Source organism: Pteronotus mesoamericanus, unplaced genomic scaffold (assembly GCF_021234165.1).
Source record: "Pteronotus mesoamericanus isolate MK-2021 breed Mesoamerican mustached bat unplaced genomic scaffold, CSHL_Meso_final scaffold_54, whole genome shotgun sequence".
In the NCBI taxonomy this organism is placed as follows: Eukaryota; Metazoa; Chordata; class Mammalia; order Chiroptera; family Mormoopidae; genus Pteronotus; species Pteronotus mesoamericanus.
The window spans coordinates 34,104,983-34,119,710 of NW_026555321.1; the positions used below are offsets into that span (position 1 = coordinate 34,104,983).

Here is a 14,728-nt window from a genome sequence, read left to right on the forward strand (position 1 = left end):
TGCTGTCCTTAAAATGCCACAAGACATTGCTCGGTGTCCCCCCTTTTTTTCCAACAATGCTTGGCAGATGTTTGGGATTTGATGTCTTTACATATCTTTCATCAGTGCAGAAACTGCACTTCTTGGTGGCTGTTCTCCCCACACAATGGCTGCTATATAACGAGTTACCATGTTTAATCAGAATTTGCAATTTTCCTCCAAATAAAAGGAACAAAGCACATATTACAGGACATTTATGACTAAATCTATTTACTATTTGTGAAGAATCTAAAAGCTTAACAATCTTCTTCAAAGACAAACTGTAAAGCTTGAAAAAACTCCAGCTGTTTCAAATTTCAAGTCATTAGTGGAATGCCTGCACTAGACTTAAGCACTCTATTTGAGTATCTTTTTTAAACAAAGCAGTTGAAGACAATATTCTCTATTACACATTTTTCCCCAATACACTGTGAGCTGAGGGCCTGATGTTATTCCCAGAAATGCTAATGCAGATCCCACCCTTGCAGCCTCCCCACCCTCCCAGCTGTCACTGAGATCACAGTGAGACAGGCTGCAAGGTTCAGATGTCTGCCTTAAGTGGAGGGAGGGTCAAATAGTGGCCAGGGGGTGCTCTTGTTGAAGGCAGATCATTTTCTTATCTGAACACAAGAGTCTCAAAGAGGTTCCAAGGTAGGTCTGCTCTCCCCAAAGTCCTGAATGACTCTTTTAAATGCCAGATGAAAAGGGATGCCAATTACTGAATGTCAGCCATGCATCAGACACATGCTGGGACCTTAGCTTTTGTCATCTCACTCAACCTCAGAAAAATCTGGCTGATGCGGGACTTCAAGTGCCCATATTGCCAGATGAATCAGCTGAGGTAGGAAGCTCTGTGGATCAGAGTTTGCCATGTCTGATTTGAAAGACCTTGATTCTGACCCTAGGCTGGATTTCTGTCAGAGATGCATTGTTTGTTTCTTCTGGGACCCTATAAATTTTCATGGGCAATTAAGTTATTCTTCTGAAGAGAAATCCATTTTAAATCTATGATTTTTTTAGAAGCTTGGAGTTGCATGTAGTTCAAAATGGCAGTATTCTAAAGAGGATGAAGAACACAATCCTTTCTAGTCCTTCCCAGTGACACAAGCAAGAACTCACTAGAAGCCAAAACAGGTAATGGAAAAGAAAAAGGCCGATGTTTGAAGAATGCATGAAATTGTACAATGAGGTCCATGTTTATTCACCACCTTAGGTATGATTCTGAATTAGGTCATTTGAAAACCATCTTTTGGTTTATAAAAGTAATATGTTTATTGCAGAATATCTAGAAGATGCACAGACCTTTCTCCTGTTTATGGAAGATCTGCTCTGAACACATATCCCTGGGCTTGCAATTTTGTCCATTGTAGGGACTTGGAGGAAATATATTACCGTTTTTTCCCATTGTTGCCAAGTGTCCAGTAAATATTTCTGCATAAATAGACTCTGCATAGTTGACAGACTATGTTCACACTTAAATGATGACATGAAATCTGACACTGGAGCTTCTTAAGAAAACTGGGTATTCAGTTGTCCACTGCATTCCCCTCCCCCACCACAGACTCATAAGCTTTCTTAGGTAAAATGGAACTTTGGATTTTGAGCTTTCAGGTCAAGGATTGGCCACATTGCAGGAAAACTGGGTGAAATGGTTCTCTGAATGTTTGTACTGTTCTTATAGATGATCCTTTGGTATATTTAGCTTTAGGATTTTCAAACATGCAATATATGAAGTCTGGGAATAAATCCTGTATCTTGCTGAGAATTCAGAAGCCTTTGCTGTCTCTCATAGTATCTCCTAGTGTTTCTTCAAATTATCTTCTCTTCTACTCCTCGCTGGTTAAACCCCAAGTTGCACCTTTCTGTCTACAGGGATCATTTCCACAGCCTTCAGAACAGAATTTCAGGATATTCGCAGTTGAGTTCTAATGTATTTGCTACCTTATCCAGCCTTACACACCATATGCTTGTTCAGTGGTTTTCAAGTGGTGCATTTATGTCCTCAGACAACATTTGGCAATGTCGAGGGGCATTTGTCCAGAGACATTTTTGATGTACACAATTGCAAGATGGAGATGCTAATGGCATATAGTGGTTAGGAGCCAGGGATGCTGCTAAACATTCTACAATGGACAGGAACAAACAATTGTCTAGCCCCAAATTTCACTAGTGCCATGGTTGAGAAGCCCTGTGAAGGCATTGCAGTTGTCAGAGCCATGGCTTCTGGCCTCAGAAAGTTCAATTTATACCTAAGATCCTCAACTTATTATCCATGTGACTTTGGGAGAGTGACTTTAATCTCTGTGCCTCACTTTCTTTCTCTGTAAAGTGGGCCTAATAATGCATATATGATATAGGTTTTTGGGATTAAATGGCCTAATACATAATAAGTACTTGGAATAGTGGTGGGTTTCAGAAAGTACTCAAGATCTGCTACTTGACAGCAGCTGCTAATAATGTTGTCACCATTTCATTCACTTTTATTTTATTTAGACTGATCCCTCTGTCTGGAGCACCCTGTCTCATGTTGTCCCACTTTTTAGCCATAGTTAGACTGTCTCCTTGTCACCCCATGAGAGAACAGAGGCTGTTCTCAGGCCTCTTTGCATACTTCTGTGTATCATGTCTGACGGGAGTTAGATGTTCTGCCTTTGCCTCTGGATTATGAACTTCTGGAGGGGCTGCAGCGTGTTCTGTTTTGGCTTTCTCTGCCCAGGCCTTGATAACAGGAAGCGCTCCATTGATCATGTTGGCTGGTTTGGGATCAGGTTCCATTGACAAGAAGACTAGAGGACAAAAGAAATAGTAAACTTCTCCCTTTCTTTTCAGATGGGATTTATCCTCTTTAGTAAGCCTCATAAGTCTATTTGCTTAAAAATATGAAGCCTAGACATAAATTTGGCATATGTAATGTCTCTAAACCACACACTAATGGCGTTCAAAGGCAAAAGCTTAAAGATGTGCAATACTGAGCCCTGTTTCTTCTCATCATATGCAACACACTCATCCCCTGTCCTTGGGGATGTGTATAGCATGTGTTTTTATCTGGTGTTAATAATTCAATTCTTCATCCATGGCAATCTATCTTCTCTCTTCTGGCCTGAGCTATTTACCTTCCCGGAGATAAGATAACCAGTAGCTACTCTGCTGCTGATCATCTATAGGTAAAAGAAAGAAATGTTTTGTTTTGTTTTTTTCCCCAGGCTGCACTATAAATATGAATCTTCTATAATAAGGGATTTTTCTCTCCTTGGCTTAAATATGAATTTGTCGGTCTAAAGATATTATAGCTGTTTAATGAAGAGTGCTGGGGTATAATGGAGTCTGAATGGGTTAAGCTCCTTCTGTCACAAACATCTTGGACAATTTTCTTTGAGCCCTGAGCTATAGTTTGTGTATCTATAGAGGAGATTGCTGATCTGCCTCAGTGTGATGCCCTGAAGATGACCTGAGATGCTGTATGTATGGCCATATAATAAAACAAAACTATGAAATATTATATAAGGTCAGGCTGATTGTGACAGGTAATTGATGATAACATGATTTTAAAAGATTATCTAGATTTTTCTTTTTAACTTTTTCTGCACTTTTAATAAAAGACTCCTGATTCTATTTTATTGACAATGTTTAGTGATTAACACAATCAGGTTTTTTTCCTTAAAAATGTAGAGCTTGAATGAGAGTTGAAAAAATAGAGATGGTTTTTACTTTTCCCTCCCCATTATGCAGTTGTTCTATACCCTGAGTTCTGGAACGGGCACCTGAATGGCTGGGAGGCAATTCTCTTCAGGTGTGGTGCACTCAACCAGTTTGATAGAGCTGGTCTTGGATTAAGAGGGTTACAATGGCTCTGGTTATTAACTTTCCTTGCTAGTTTTTAAGTAAAAGTTCTCCCCAGATATTAATCGATAGCAGAGATTCTTCCGGATAACGCATAACATTACTGTCCATGATTCACATATAATGTTTGTTTGTTGAAAGTGACTGACATCTTTTCCTGATTACCTGCATTTTCCCTCACCATGAAGCATTCATGAAGTGCCAGCCAGGCGGTGATATCAGGGCGAACCAGGCAGGACCAATAATACATGCTGATTTGACTCTGAGGAAGAGTACCAAGCATTTTCCCACTGACATCAGAATTCCAAAATTGGCCAATCACAGGTGAAAAGTGTCTAGAAATATGCTGTTTGAGACTGTGTGAAGGCCTGTGTTCACTCCTCGAATACTGAACTTGGCTTTTCTGCTGTTGAACATAGGTATAGCACGTGAACAGGTACATTGCCCTTGTTTGGATGGTGATTCAGAAAACCATCCTGTTTGCTAGCTACAGGGATCCACTACAAAACACGTGGTGACTACAAAGTTGCCACCTTGCCTGCTTTTCAAGAATTATGTGCAACTTCAAAGTCAATAAATACAGAACTTTGTAAATACTATATGAAAAGAATGGAGGGAATCTTCTCAGCTGAGAAAAAGAACATTTCTGGAAAACACTTTTTTTGTTAGTTCATAATGTATATTGCCCATGCCATAATGTAAACCACTTTTTACATGCTACAAAAGAAATACTCCAAAGGAATGCACCCTGACACCGAGAGAGAGACTGTAGGGTATTTGCACAGTCAGTGGAGAGTGCTAAGGACAAAAGCTGTCTCTTCTGTAGAGGAACTTCTTAGTCACCTTTTTACTATCTTTAGGTAATGGTTCAGAAATTTCTGTGATGATGGCAATGTTCCATATTTTTGCTGTCTATTTTGGTAGTAACTAGTATGTCCATTGAGCACTTGGAATGTGGCTAGTACAACTGAGAAACTCAAGTTTTCATTTTATTTAATTTTAATTAATTTAAATTTAAATAGCCATGTGTAACTAGTGCCTACCATATAAATAGGGCAGCTATAGCTCAGTCAGTAGTATTCATAATAAGAAGAGTAATAAATAATTATTGGGCATTATATTATATGTCAAGCATTATATTATGCATTATGTGTATTAATTTAGTCCTAGTAAACAACCCTAAAAGGCGATTACTAATATTATACCCACTTTACAAATGAGACCATTGATGCACAGAGTGTAAGCATTTGAGCCTACATGACAATCTGGAGCAGGGCAAAGTTGGATTTAGCAACAAGGAGGAAGGACTCTAGCACTCTCAGTCTTATTGCACAATAGCCTGCCTCTCTGTAAGATCATGGCAAATCTATGAACAGCAAAGGAATTGAAGCAGTGGTTATCTTGACTGTACTTACTACCTGATTGGTCAGAAAAGCATGAAAACCATCAAAGCATGAAACACAATTTAAAAATAGCAAGGTCTTTGAGGACTTCAGGACTAAATAAAGTCAGAGTTGTCCTACTGAGTAGCTTGGCATAATTGCATAAGGATGTGTTGACTCACTTGGACTACAAAGGGTGATGACCTGTGGCCCTCTAAGTGCAGGAAAAAAGAAATATTCACCAAGTTTTCTATTTGGTGTTTTCATGGAGATTCAGCCTCAAATAAAGATGGTGCTATGTTTTCCACTCCAGTAATAGAGTTCAGCATTTAGCATCATCTTTATTTAGTCTGCAAGACCAGTCTGGAAGATCTCTTGAGAGAAGACCTTGAAATAGCTTCTCACAGTGTTAGCAGACGGAAATGACTTCCTGGGAAATTGGTGAATGCCGCTGGTGTGATAAACCCCAATATATATTTTTTTAATCAGTTTTTTTCAGCTGTGTGATTGCTATCACATCAACACCATACTGCATGTGTTGATCATCAGGCAGGATTTTCAACAAAAGTGCCCAAACTTGGATATGCATCAGAATCCCTGGGGAAGAGTGTTAAATACAGGTAACATTTTGATGAGCACCAGGTTGGAGAGCAAAGGATTTGAATTAGACCAAAGTATAAACTCAAATGCATTTAAGAAGATTTCTTCTTGGCAAATTTTCTGCCATAAATAGGATTTTAAAATTGGTCCTTGGAATTTCCTTATGTCTCTGAGTACTAACACGTAGTAGTAATTTAATGTAAACATTGCCATGATAGCAATCATGTCGAATTGATTGATGCCTAAAGTCAAGGAATACGTGCTGTGTTATGAAATTAAATGAAAGCTAAGGGTGTTTAAACGTGTTTTCCCAAGTGGCTCCTCTGATAGTGCAATAAAATTTTGGCTTTAAGACACCGTTGCTCCAAGAAAATGATCAATACTAAATAGGTTGAAGACTAGACAGGAGATGTATTGATATTTCAGTTTGAAGATCTTGCATGTTTTACCAGACAGAAACAGAGGCAGGAGGATAACTTGACACTCTCAAACTTTATTGTGTATTGTACAGAGAGAGAATGGGTACAAGAGATGGCTGGGAAGAGGATCAGATTGGGATCTCCAAATTCTTTCCTACAGGGAACACAAGCAGAAAAATCCAGTTAATTTACATGGTACCATAACAACACTACTGGCTAACATCTGAATACCTACTGTGCCAAACTCTGTTCTAAGTGCTTTGCTTTTATGTAGTCCTCACAACTACCATTCTACATACCATGTGCCCTGAAGCACAGAGAGAGGACCTTGCTAAACAGTCAGCATTTAGCCTGCTTGGCATAAATGATAAAGCCTCACGTCCTGGTCCCCATTTTACTTTGCTTTCCTTTATATGGGTATCAGGTAGGATTCCTTATCAGTGTTAATATCCCTGCTAATTGACCCAGAATAGACTAAGAATTCAGTTCTCAGGAGGAGACTGCTTTCTCAGGGTTGCATCAACATTGGGGTTGCTGCCACATTTGGTGGCATTGATGTCATACTTAAAGTCCCAAGAAAAGGCTCAAATAGGCTAACATCTCAAGACTTTTTTTTTTAGTGTAAGTTTTTTTTTTTATTTTGCTGAATGATGGGCTGCATAGGAAGACTCCTTAAAATACTTAGAAGGATGCAAAAAAGGTAACTTGCCTTGGGTGGTCAGCTGTCTGTAGGCCAGTACAGATGGTCAGTTGTGGCTGCACTTTTCACCTGAATAGAAACAACAGCTTAAGTCTCAGTCTGGACTTTGGCAAACCATGGGAAATTAAAATGCAAATGACATTTGCAAACATGACAAAAATGAGGGAAAGAGGAATTAAGTTCCTAGAACAAAAATCCAGCGTTTTTCATGCTAATCCTTGGTGGCCAGCTTAATCAAATTTTTAACTAACACAGATGATGATGATGACCCATGTGGCCAGTTTCTTTATAGAGATTTGCTATGACGAAAGTCCAGAGAGAAGAAACAGTTGATGAAGATATGGTGGGAATTAGCTTTTCACATTTGTGTGAGAGGAAAGTGTCATTTTTTGGTTAATGCTACCAAGCCCTCTTCTGAGTTTAATGTCCTCTGCTTAGGTTCCCATGCAAAAATCGATCACCTTATGCAGAAGTGGAGTCTGCTTATAGCCATCTATATATGACTGTGTGTGGTCTCAACTGTGAATGGGCTCCACTCAGCCCTGGATGGCCAGTGTGCCTCAACTGTTATTCAGTGGATTTCAATGAATCCTCAACAGTTAAACATCTCCAGCTCTAGAAGGCCATGTTCTCTTAGGCAGGAACTATATTTTTTTAATTTTTCAGACCACCAACAGAATCCAAGAGTAGGCAAAATAACATCAAGTAGTCTCATCATTTGCAGTATCATTTGGAGAAAAACAAAACAAAACAAAAAGAGGGCACACTTCCCATTCCAAAATGGCCCTGAAATCAGACAGTGTTTTTAACCTTGAAGCCCTTGGAGGGCCTTGTTCATCTTTAGGAATCAATTGAGAAGAACAATAAATGCTCATTAGATAGGTTTTATAGACTGAAACATTTTATCCTATTCCATTGACTTTCAGAAATGTTTATTGGAAAGGACTCTGGCCAGAAGACCCGAGTTCAGGCGTCCACTCTGCTGTGTGTTTCTGGGAACTATCTTCACTTCTCTGAGCCAGTTTCCTCATATGGGAAGTTGGGACAGTAAGATTTGCCCAATGGATAGCTGACTACTTTGTAAGTCTGTAGCAAAACAGATTACATGGTGCATTTGTCATCATCATAGTTGATATTGTTGCTATTATTATTAAATTTCTGTAAAGAACCATGCCAGGCCCTTTGAAGACTGAGATGAATGAGCCTGGCCCTCCATGGAGTTATATATATGAAGTAAGCTTGAAAAATACCAAACTTCAAAGAATCAATAAAGATCTTTGTGAGGTTTTGTTAATTGATTTTGTTGTTGTATCCTGGTCTCGAAAGGAAACCAAATGTGTTTTCACAAGCAAAGATTAAAGGACTCTGTTACACTCAGTCATTATCCTATCACTCAAGACATATCCCAGAACTGTTATTTGTACTTAAAATGCTCTTCAGCTTGCCAGCCAGCCTGAAGTTACCTGTCGAAGTTAATCACATGGAGTGGTTCATATATCAGGTGGTATGAGCCTAGCTGTCCCACAGCAGCTTGGCTGAGTGACTGATAGCCTCCTCTGTCAATTTCACCGAGAAAAAAAACTATTAATGACCCATCACAAGACCACAGTGAACCACTTCAAAACACAGGCTTGTTATACAGATAAAGGAAGGATTGCCTGTCTTCGTGGGTAATCTAGATGTCATCCCTTCCAACTTTTATGGCTTATGGTACACAGAAAAATGTAACCACAAAAAGAGAAGAGAAAGGAAAGCCAATTAAGATGGAGGGACAAGTAAGGACTAACAATGCTACCCTATGTACACTCAGACCTTTATAAGGGAGAGCTTTTGTTTACAGTTCCCATGCCATCTCCATGGTATCCCATCAAGGAAATTTGCTCCCACCTTAACCAAGAGGAAACAGAAGATCAGAGAGAGTGTGACTTAGAAGTCCATGAGGTGATTGAGGTTATGCTACTCCAAGTATCAGAGCCATGGTTAGGACCCTGATCCAGTTTTCCTTACTCTCAGCCAGAAAAAAGAAACAGGACACACAAGGTCATAGCGAACACTTGGACCAACACTTACAGCAAGCGGGGTTGCTAAGTCATGCCATGTTCCGCCAAGTCAGCTCAGCAAGTACAGGCTCTGGAGACATTTTGACAATCTTCTTTATGCAAACTGGGGTGCTCTGAGTTTACTCTGAAATAGGGCAGAGATATAAAGGGAATTCAAAACTAATTTTAAACTTGAAAAGAAAAAATAATGAGAATATTTATGTGGATCATAAAGAGAAATAGTGATTACCTTAGATTCCTAGGGAAAGTTAATTTAAAGTGCATCCAAGTTCCATTGTACAGCCAAAATAAATAAATAAATAAATAAATCCACAAAGCTGAGACATGTCCTTAGGAGGCAGAAACAAGAGTCGCCATCACTTGAATCCTGAGAAGATGCTCATTCACAGAAATTGGGAGCAAGAAAGATTGTAGAGATTAACTGACCTTGTTTTAGGACCCACACTGTTTCTTTACAAGTATAAATGATGCTTTGGGCCTTCAAGACAAATTCTGTCTTTAATGCCAGTCTCTAAGAAAATGTACATAATAATTGGAAAACCACCAATTGATTGTTTTTACTGAATTAGAAGTTTTAGCCATTTAAAGCAAGTACTTCGGATACATTTAGACTATAACTCTGAAGTTTACGTGCCCTCTGAAAGAAAATGGTGTAGATATCCATGGTCCACTACAGGAAAGAAAGAGACATAAAACTTGGTTGGTTATAGACATGGGGTGAATTCATCAAAAGAAGCATCAATTGTACAAGGGCAGATAGCGCGCTGACCGTCAGTGTTAAGAGCTGTACAAAAACACTACAGCACCGTCATGAAACCTGTGACATCAGGGTCAGAAATTGCCTTTCCAGGGCAATGTTTGTTATCCTAGAGGTTTGATCTGGAAGAATACCAGTCCACTTGCTAAAGCTGTGGACTTAGTATTTTCTTATTACTAATAAATACTCATTTATTAGATACTTACTGTGTATATACTATGCTCTTTGGTATGTGAGGTATTGTATTCCCTTTCATGCACATTTTTGGAGAACCTGGTATTTCCCTGAACTAAAGGCGCAGGAATAAAGGTGCCTTGGCCCCTCTGTGCCCAGGCTGCTTCCCATGTGTCATCCCCTGGACCTCCCTCCCTTAAAACCTAGTCTTTCAGCCTCACAGAATTACTTTCAAGTCCTAGGACACCCTATCCTTTTGTTCTCTGGGTTCTTCCTGCAAACTTATTTCTGAGTTGAGTGTCTTCTCTTCGTGATTGTCTGGAGCCCTTCATCTTTTAAGACCAGCTCAAACAGCACCTCCCAGGTGATGCTTTCCACACACAGCTCAGCAACAGCTGGTACAGGCCTCTGCTAAGAGCCCCTTCGCTCTGAATTAGAGTGGCATGCCTTGAAGTCTTTGATCAGATCTGAACTCCCTGCGAGTACTGTCAACTTCTGCCCCCAATTCCCAGTCAGTTTAGGGCTGACTCAGGAACAGTGCTTGGCAAGTGTTACTTTGACTTGCTTATGATTGTTCTTACAGTTAGTTAAGTCCTGGTCAGATGGTGTGATAATATGTGAAACTTGACATAGTTTTTGTGACTTTGGGGTGTGGTATGTATGTTTCTTTTATGCTGAGAACTGGTAGAGATCTCAGCCACGTGAACTTTCATCCCATTCTTTAAATTAAACTGAAGTGACAGAACAGAGATGACAAATATTAATTGGTTTTTGAGGCTGCTGAGATCTCAAACCCAGATGAGAGAAATAATGGTATTTCACAGAGCTCTTAAGCAGAAAGAAATACGCTGAAAAGATTTATAGCTGCACTTATTTCTAAGGTGATTTCATGTCAAAGGTCAGGTAACATATATTCTCTGCTATGCCGTACTTAGAGGGAGTTCCAATATGGATTTTAAATTGAGGGACTCTATAGTTAACTCAGAAATATCCATTGAACGTTAAAGTGGAGAGGGGGGTCTTAACATGATACAAAAAGTTGGATTGTACAGTTCTAAAAACTTAAAAATGTAAAATGACCCCACTTCAGTATTTGTAGAAAATAAGAGATTATTAATTTTTATAATACCATTTAATAAATTAATGAAATGTCAGTAATATTATAACCAGTGAACTTGCTTGGAAGGATATACTTTGTAAAAAAATACTCAAGGTTGTTAAATGTCCATATTTGCTGCATTCCACTCTTAAAAATTATAAAATCAGAACACACAGGTTTGAAAATTTACCTCCTAACAAAATAATCTCTTTCCTATCTTTGTGATGATGCCAGATTAGTTGGATTTTTTTTCCTTAATTGCATTTAAAAATAAATGTCACTAGATTGATCACAATGAAGAGTTTTAAAATGTATAAAAACATTCATACAATAGATACAGCCAGTGTTGATTCAGCTGATGCCTGGCCCACAGTGCTTGTCAAAGGAGAGTGCAATACATGGAACGAGTTTTCAAACCAGGTCAGGTTCTGCTCTCTCTTAGTTTGAACCCGCTTCTTTCAAACATCAACAAGCAGATGTTGATTTGCTCTGTACAGCATGTCTTTGTTGGGGCATTGTGCCTGACACTGAAGTCTTACTAACACAGCTGTATGGAAGTTGACTCTTGAAACTATAGGTTTTTCTTTACTGTTTTGTCTCACTGAAAATAACCACAAGGAAATGGATTTGAACTCGAACAAGGAAATGCACTCCCTTCTTTGAATAAATTTAACTTAGATCAACTTCCATTCCCCAATATTTTAAGTAGCTTTGTTAAGTGTTTATCATGAATTTGCAAAGCCACTTTTAAATTGGCAGAAAAGGAGAGCACCTAATCAAAATCATTGAAACTGGACAATCCTAGCAAAAAGTTTACTTCTAAATAACATATCCTAAAAGCATTTTTTAGCTGAAAGATTGACTCAAAACCATTTTCATCTTGTACCTTTTAAACCCAAAGGCATCAATTCAGAATGGAGGTAAGGAGAATTTTTAATGGATTGAGATTAAATCTATCATTTTTACCCAGGGAACAGTCTTTCTCATTTATTCTGAGGCAGTCTTCTGTAAAAGAACTATTAAAGTGATGAGCCACAGTATTTTGACAAGCACTTGTAATGGCAAAAACTTGAAATCTCACTGGAATACAGTTGTATAGTCACTGGGAGAAGAGAATGCCCTATTTAAAAACTAGGACAGATCATGTTGATATGGAAAAAGGAAATAACTGTGTGAACAATATGTCTGAAATTAAAGACTGAGTTGCTGGCATCCATCTAAAATCAACATAAAATGTAATTATTCTTTGAAAGTACTCTTGTTTTACAGTGCTAAATGAATTAAAAAGAGCAAGATACTATTTGTGCTTAGTATACCATTACAGACACAAAGAGGGAAGAAACATAGCAATGATCTGATAAAAGTTCCATGTTGGAAACAGAAAAGAGGGACTAGCCTCATTATGAACCAGTGTTTCCTCACTGCCATGACAGGACTGCTCTGCTCTTTATCTGGGAATCTGTCCAGAGATAGGTCTCTATTTTTATAAGCACAATAGGAGGTTTAGAGGAAATAAAAGTGGGACCTTTTTTAACATTTTATTCAAAGCCACCACATGATTTTAATAACTTTATTCCATGTTTTCTACCGTTTATTTTCCCACAGTTCAGAATACCCTGACTCCAACTGGACAAAGATGCTTGCTGAAGCAAATGTTGTTTTCCACTATGTTACAATGTTGCTCAGGCTGAAACAGGGAGGTAATAATACGAATACAAATATCCTTTAGTGAGAGCCCAAATAATACATAAGCATCAGTGGTAAGTCAGTTATTATTATGACAACTCATTCCATGTCCAGGTCACACATTATACCATTCACCATTTGTTTTAAGTTTGAATACCCTTGGTATTTATTGGTGATTCATGGGTTTGACTAATGTTGAAACTCAATTTTAGACTCTCATTGTCTTTTATTGAACCTTCCCCAGCTCTGTGAAATGACTGAATTTGGTTCAGTGTTTCTCTAAGGCAGAACTATGAGCTACAAATCATCTTTAGTACATTATCAAGCCCAGCCAGAAAACCCCTTTTCATTTCTTTGCTGCAAAGAACAAACTCAGACCATTTTGAGTTTAAGATGGTTGGGACATTCATTGTTTTTTGAATGAATACATTTCTAGGAAGGGATACATTTCTTTGATTGTATTTAATAAAAATAAACCAGAACAAACATTTTTTTTACTAGGCTTATAAAACATTCCCCCTCTCTCCCTGTAAATTTTCAAAATTGCCTTCTAAAATGAGTGTGAAAACAAACATTTAATGGTAATCCCTCTTCACTGGTAGTTTTAAAGTAGAGCATGTATCAGAATGACTAGCGCCAATTCTGCCATTCTTGGCTACCTTTTCAGGAAGGACCAATGCACACACGCTCATACATATGTTCTCCAGAAAATGCACCAGGCACATGACATAGTAGGTTCCTGCATCACACTTAGCTAACGGATCATCTTGGAAAACATGTTTCATCATATAAATAAATTTACAGGTAATCATGCACAATTTTTTGTGGAGACATTTCTAACTCTCAGTAAAGACAAGAACACACAAATAAATAAAAATTTGATTTTCTTACCTTTTGGAAAGCAGGCAAAAGCTATACTGTTGGTGGGATAGTGTACCAAGTAACAGACTTTTGTACACTTTTTCTTACTGGTGGTATACAGTCTACAGGAAAAGTAAATATATAGGTATGTATAAAATAAATGTTCAAACAATATTCCTTTTTATTCTTTTTGTTCCTTTTGGACAAGAGGCTGCAATAGAGACCATAGCCATTACACCCACGCCTTCAGTGGGTTCAATCGCCTTTGGTAGACCAGTTCACCACAATTCAGGTACCTCTGAACATGGGAGTACTGGTGTCTCTTGGTTTAAGGCAGTTTGGTCTGACTTGCTTGAGGTGGAGCAGTTGAAAGAACCAGCCCCCAAATAATTTATCTGCCTATCTATCTAATGATAGTTCTTTGCTTCCTGTTTTCATCCCTTTTTTTTCTCAGCCTACTCCAGGCATGATAAGTGGCCTGCGTGGTTAGTCCAGAAGGATGAAGCAAATAACATAATGTTGAGAAAGCTAGGGATCTAACAAATGAAGAAGCAGCACAGAAACAAGGCAAAAACCACGACAAATTTACACAGCATGGGCATGTGCTCCAGAATTTTCTAGGCATTGTTACTTATGTAGGCATTGATGCACACATCCATTTTCCAGCAGTTTTTGAGTTTTTTTGTGTGTGTTTTTGAATCAAGAATCTCCTTATATTGACCATTTAATTCCTATATGTAATAATTGCCCTTTTTGAGAACAGCATGTTATTTGTATATTTTCCTTACCGCAGATGCAAAAATGGTAGTAAAACAAAACAGCATGAGAAAGCAACTCATATGTAATATATCTTATTTAAAATTTTCTATTTTAGATGCAAATTATTCATCTAAAATGTGCTTTACCATACAATATACTCATGGATTTAAACTAGTCTTTTACAAAGTGCCCGTGTCCAGCCTCTCTCTCAGGGTCAATTACCCTGCCACATATTCCCACATCCAAGGAGAGGGTGTGTCCCAAGCTGTCCACCAAGTTGCTGCTGACTTTCCAGAGTAAACTAACTTTAAACAGCCCAGGAATTTTAGGAGTTTCTCTGCACTACCTGGGGATATTAGCTTAGAAAATGGAT

The 14,728-nt window shown here is 38.4% G+C and overlaps 1 protein-coding gene across 1 annotated transcript in view; it reads right to left on the reverse strand.

The window, feature by feature from the left end:
* The window catches only part of GRM7 (glutamate metabotropic receptor 7), an 858,034-nt gene that overhangs the window by 37,983 nt on the left and 805,323 nt on the right, over window positions 1-14,728 (reverse strand). Inside the window, exon 10 of the mRNA XM_054595612.1 lies at window positions 13,627-13,718. Coding sequence (XP_054451587.1) covers window positions 13,648-13,718 — 71 coding nt within the window. The 3' untranslated portion in view covers window positions 13,627-13,647. The remainder of the gene's footprint in view (window positions 1-13,626; window positions 13,719-14,728) is intronic.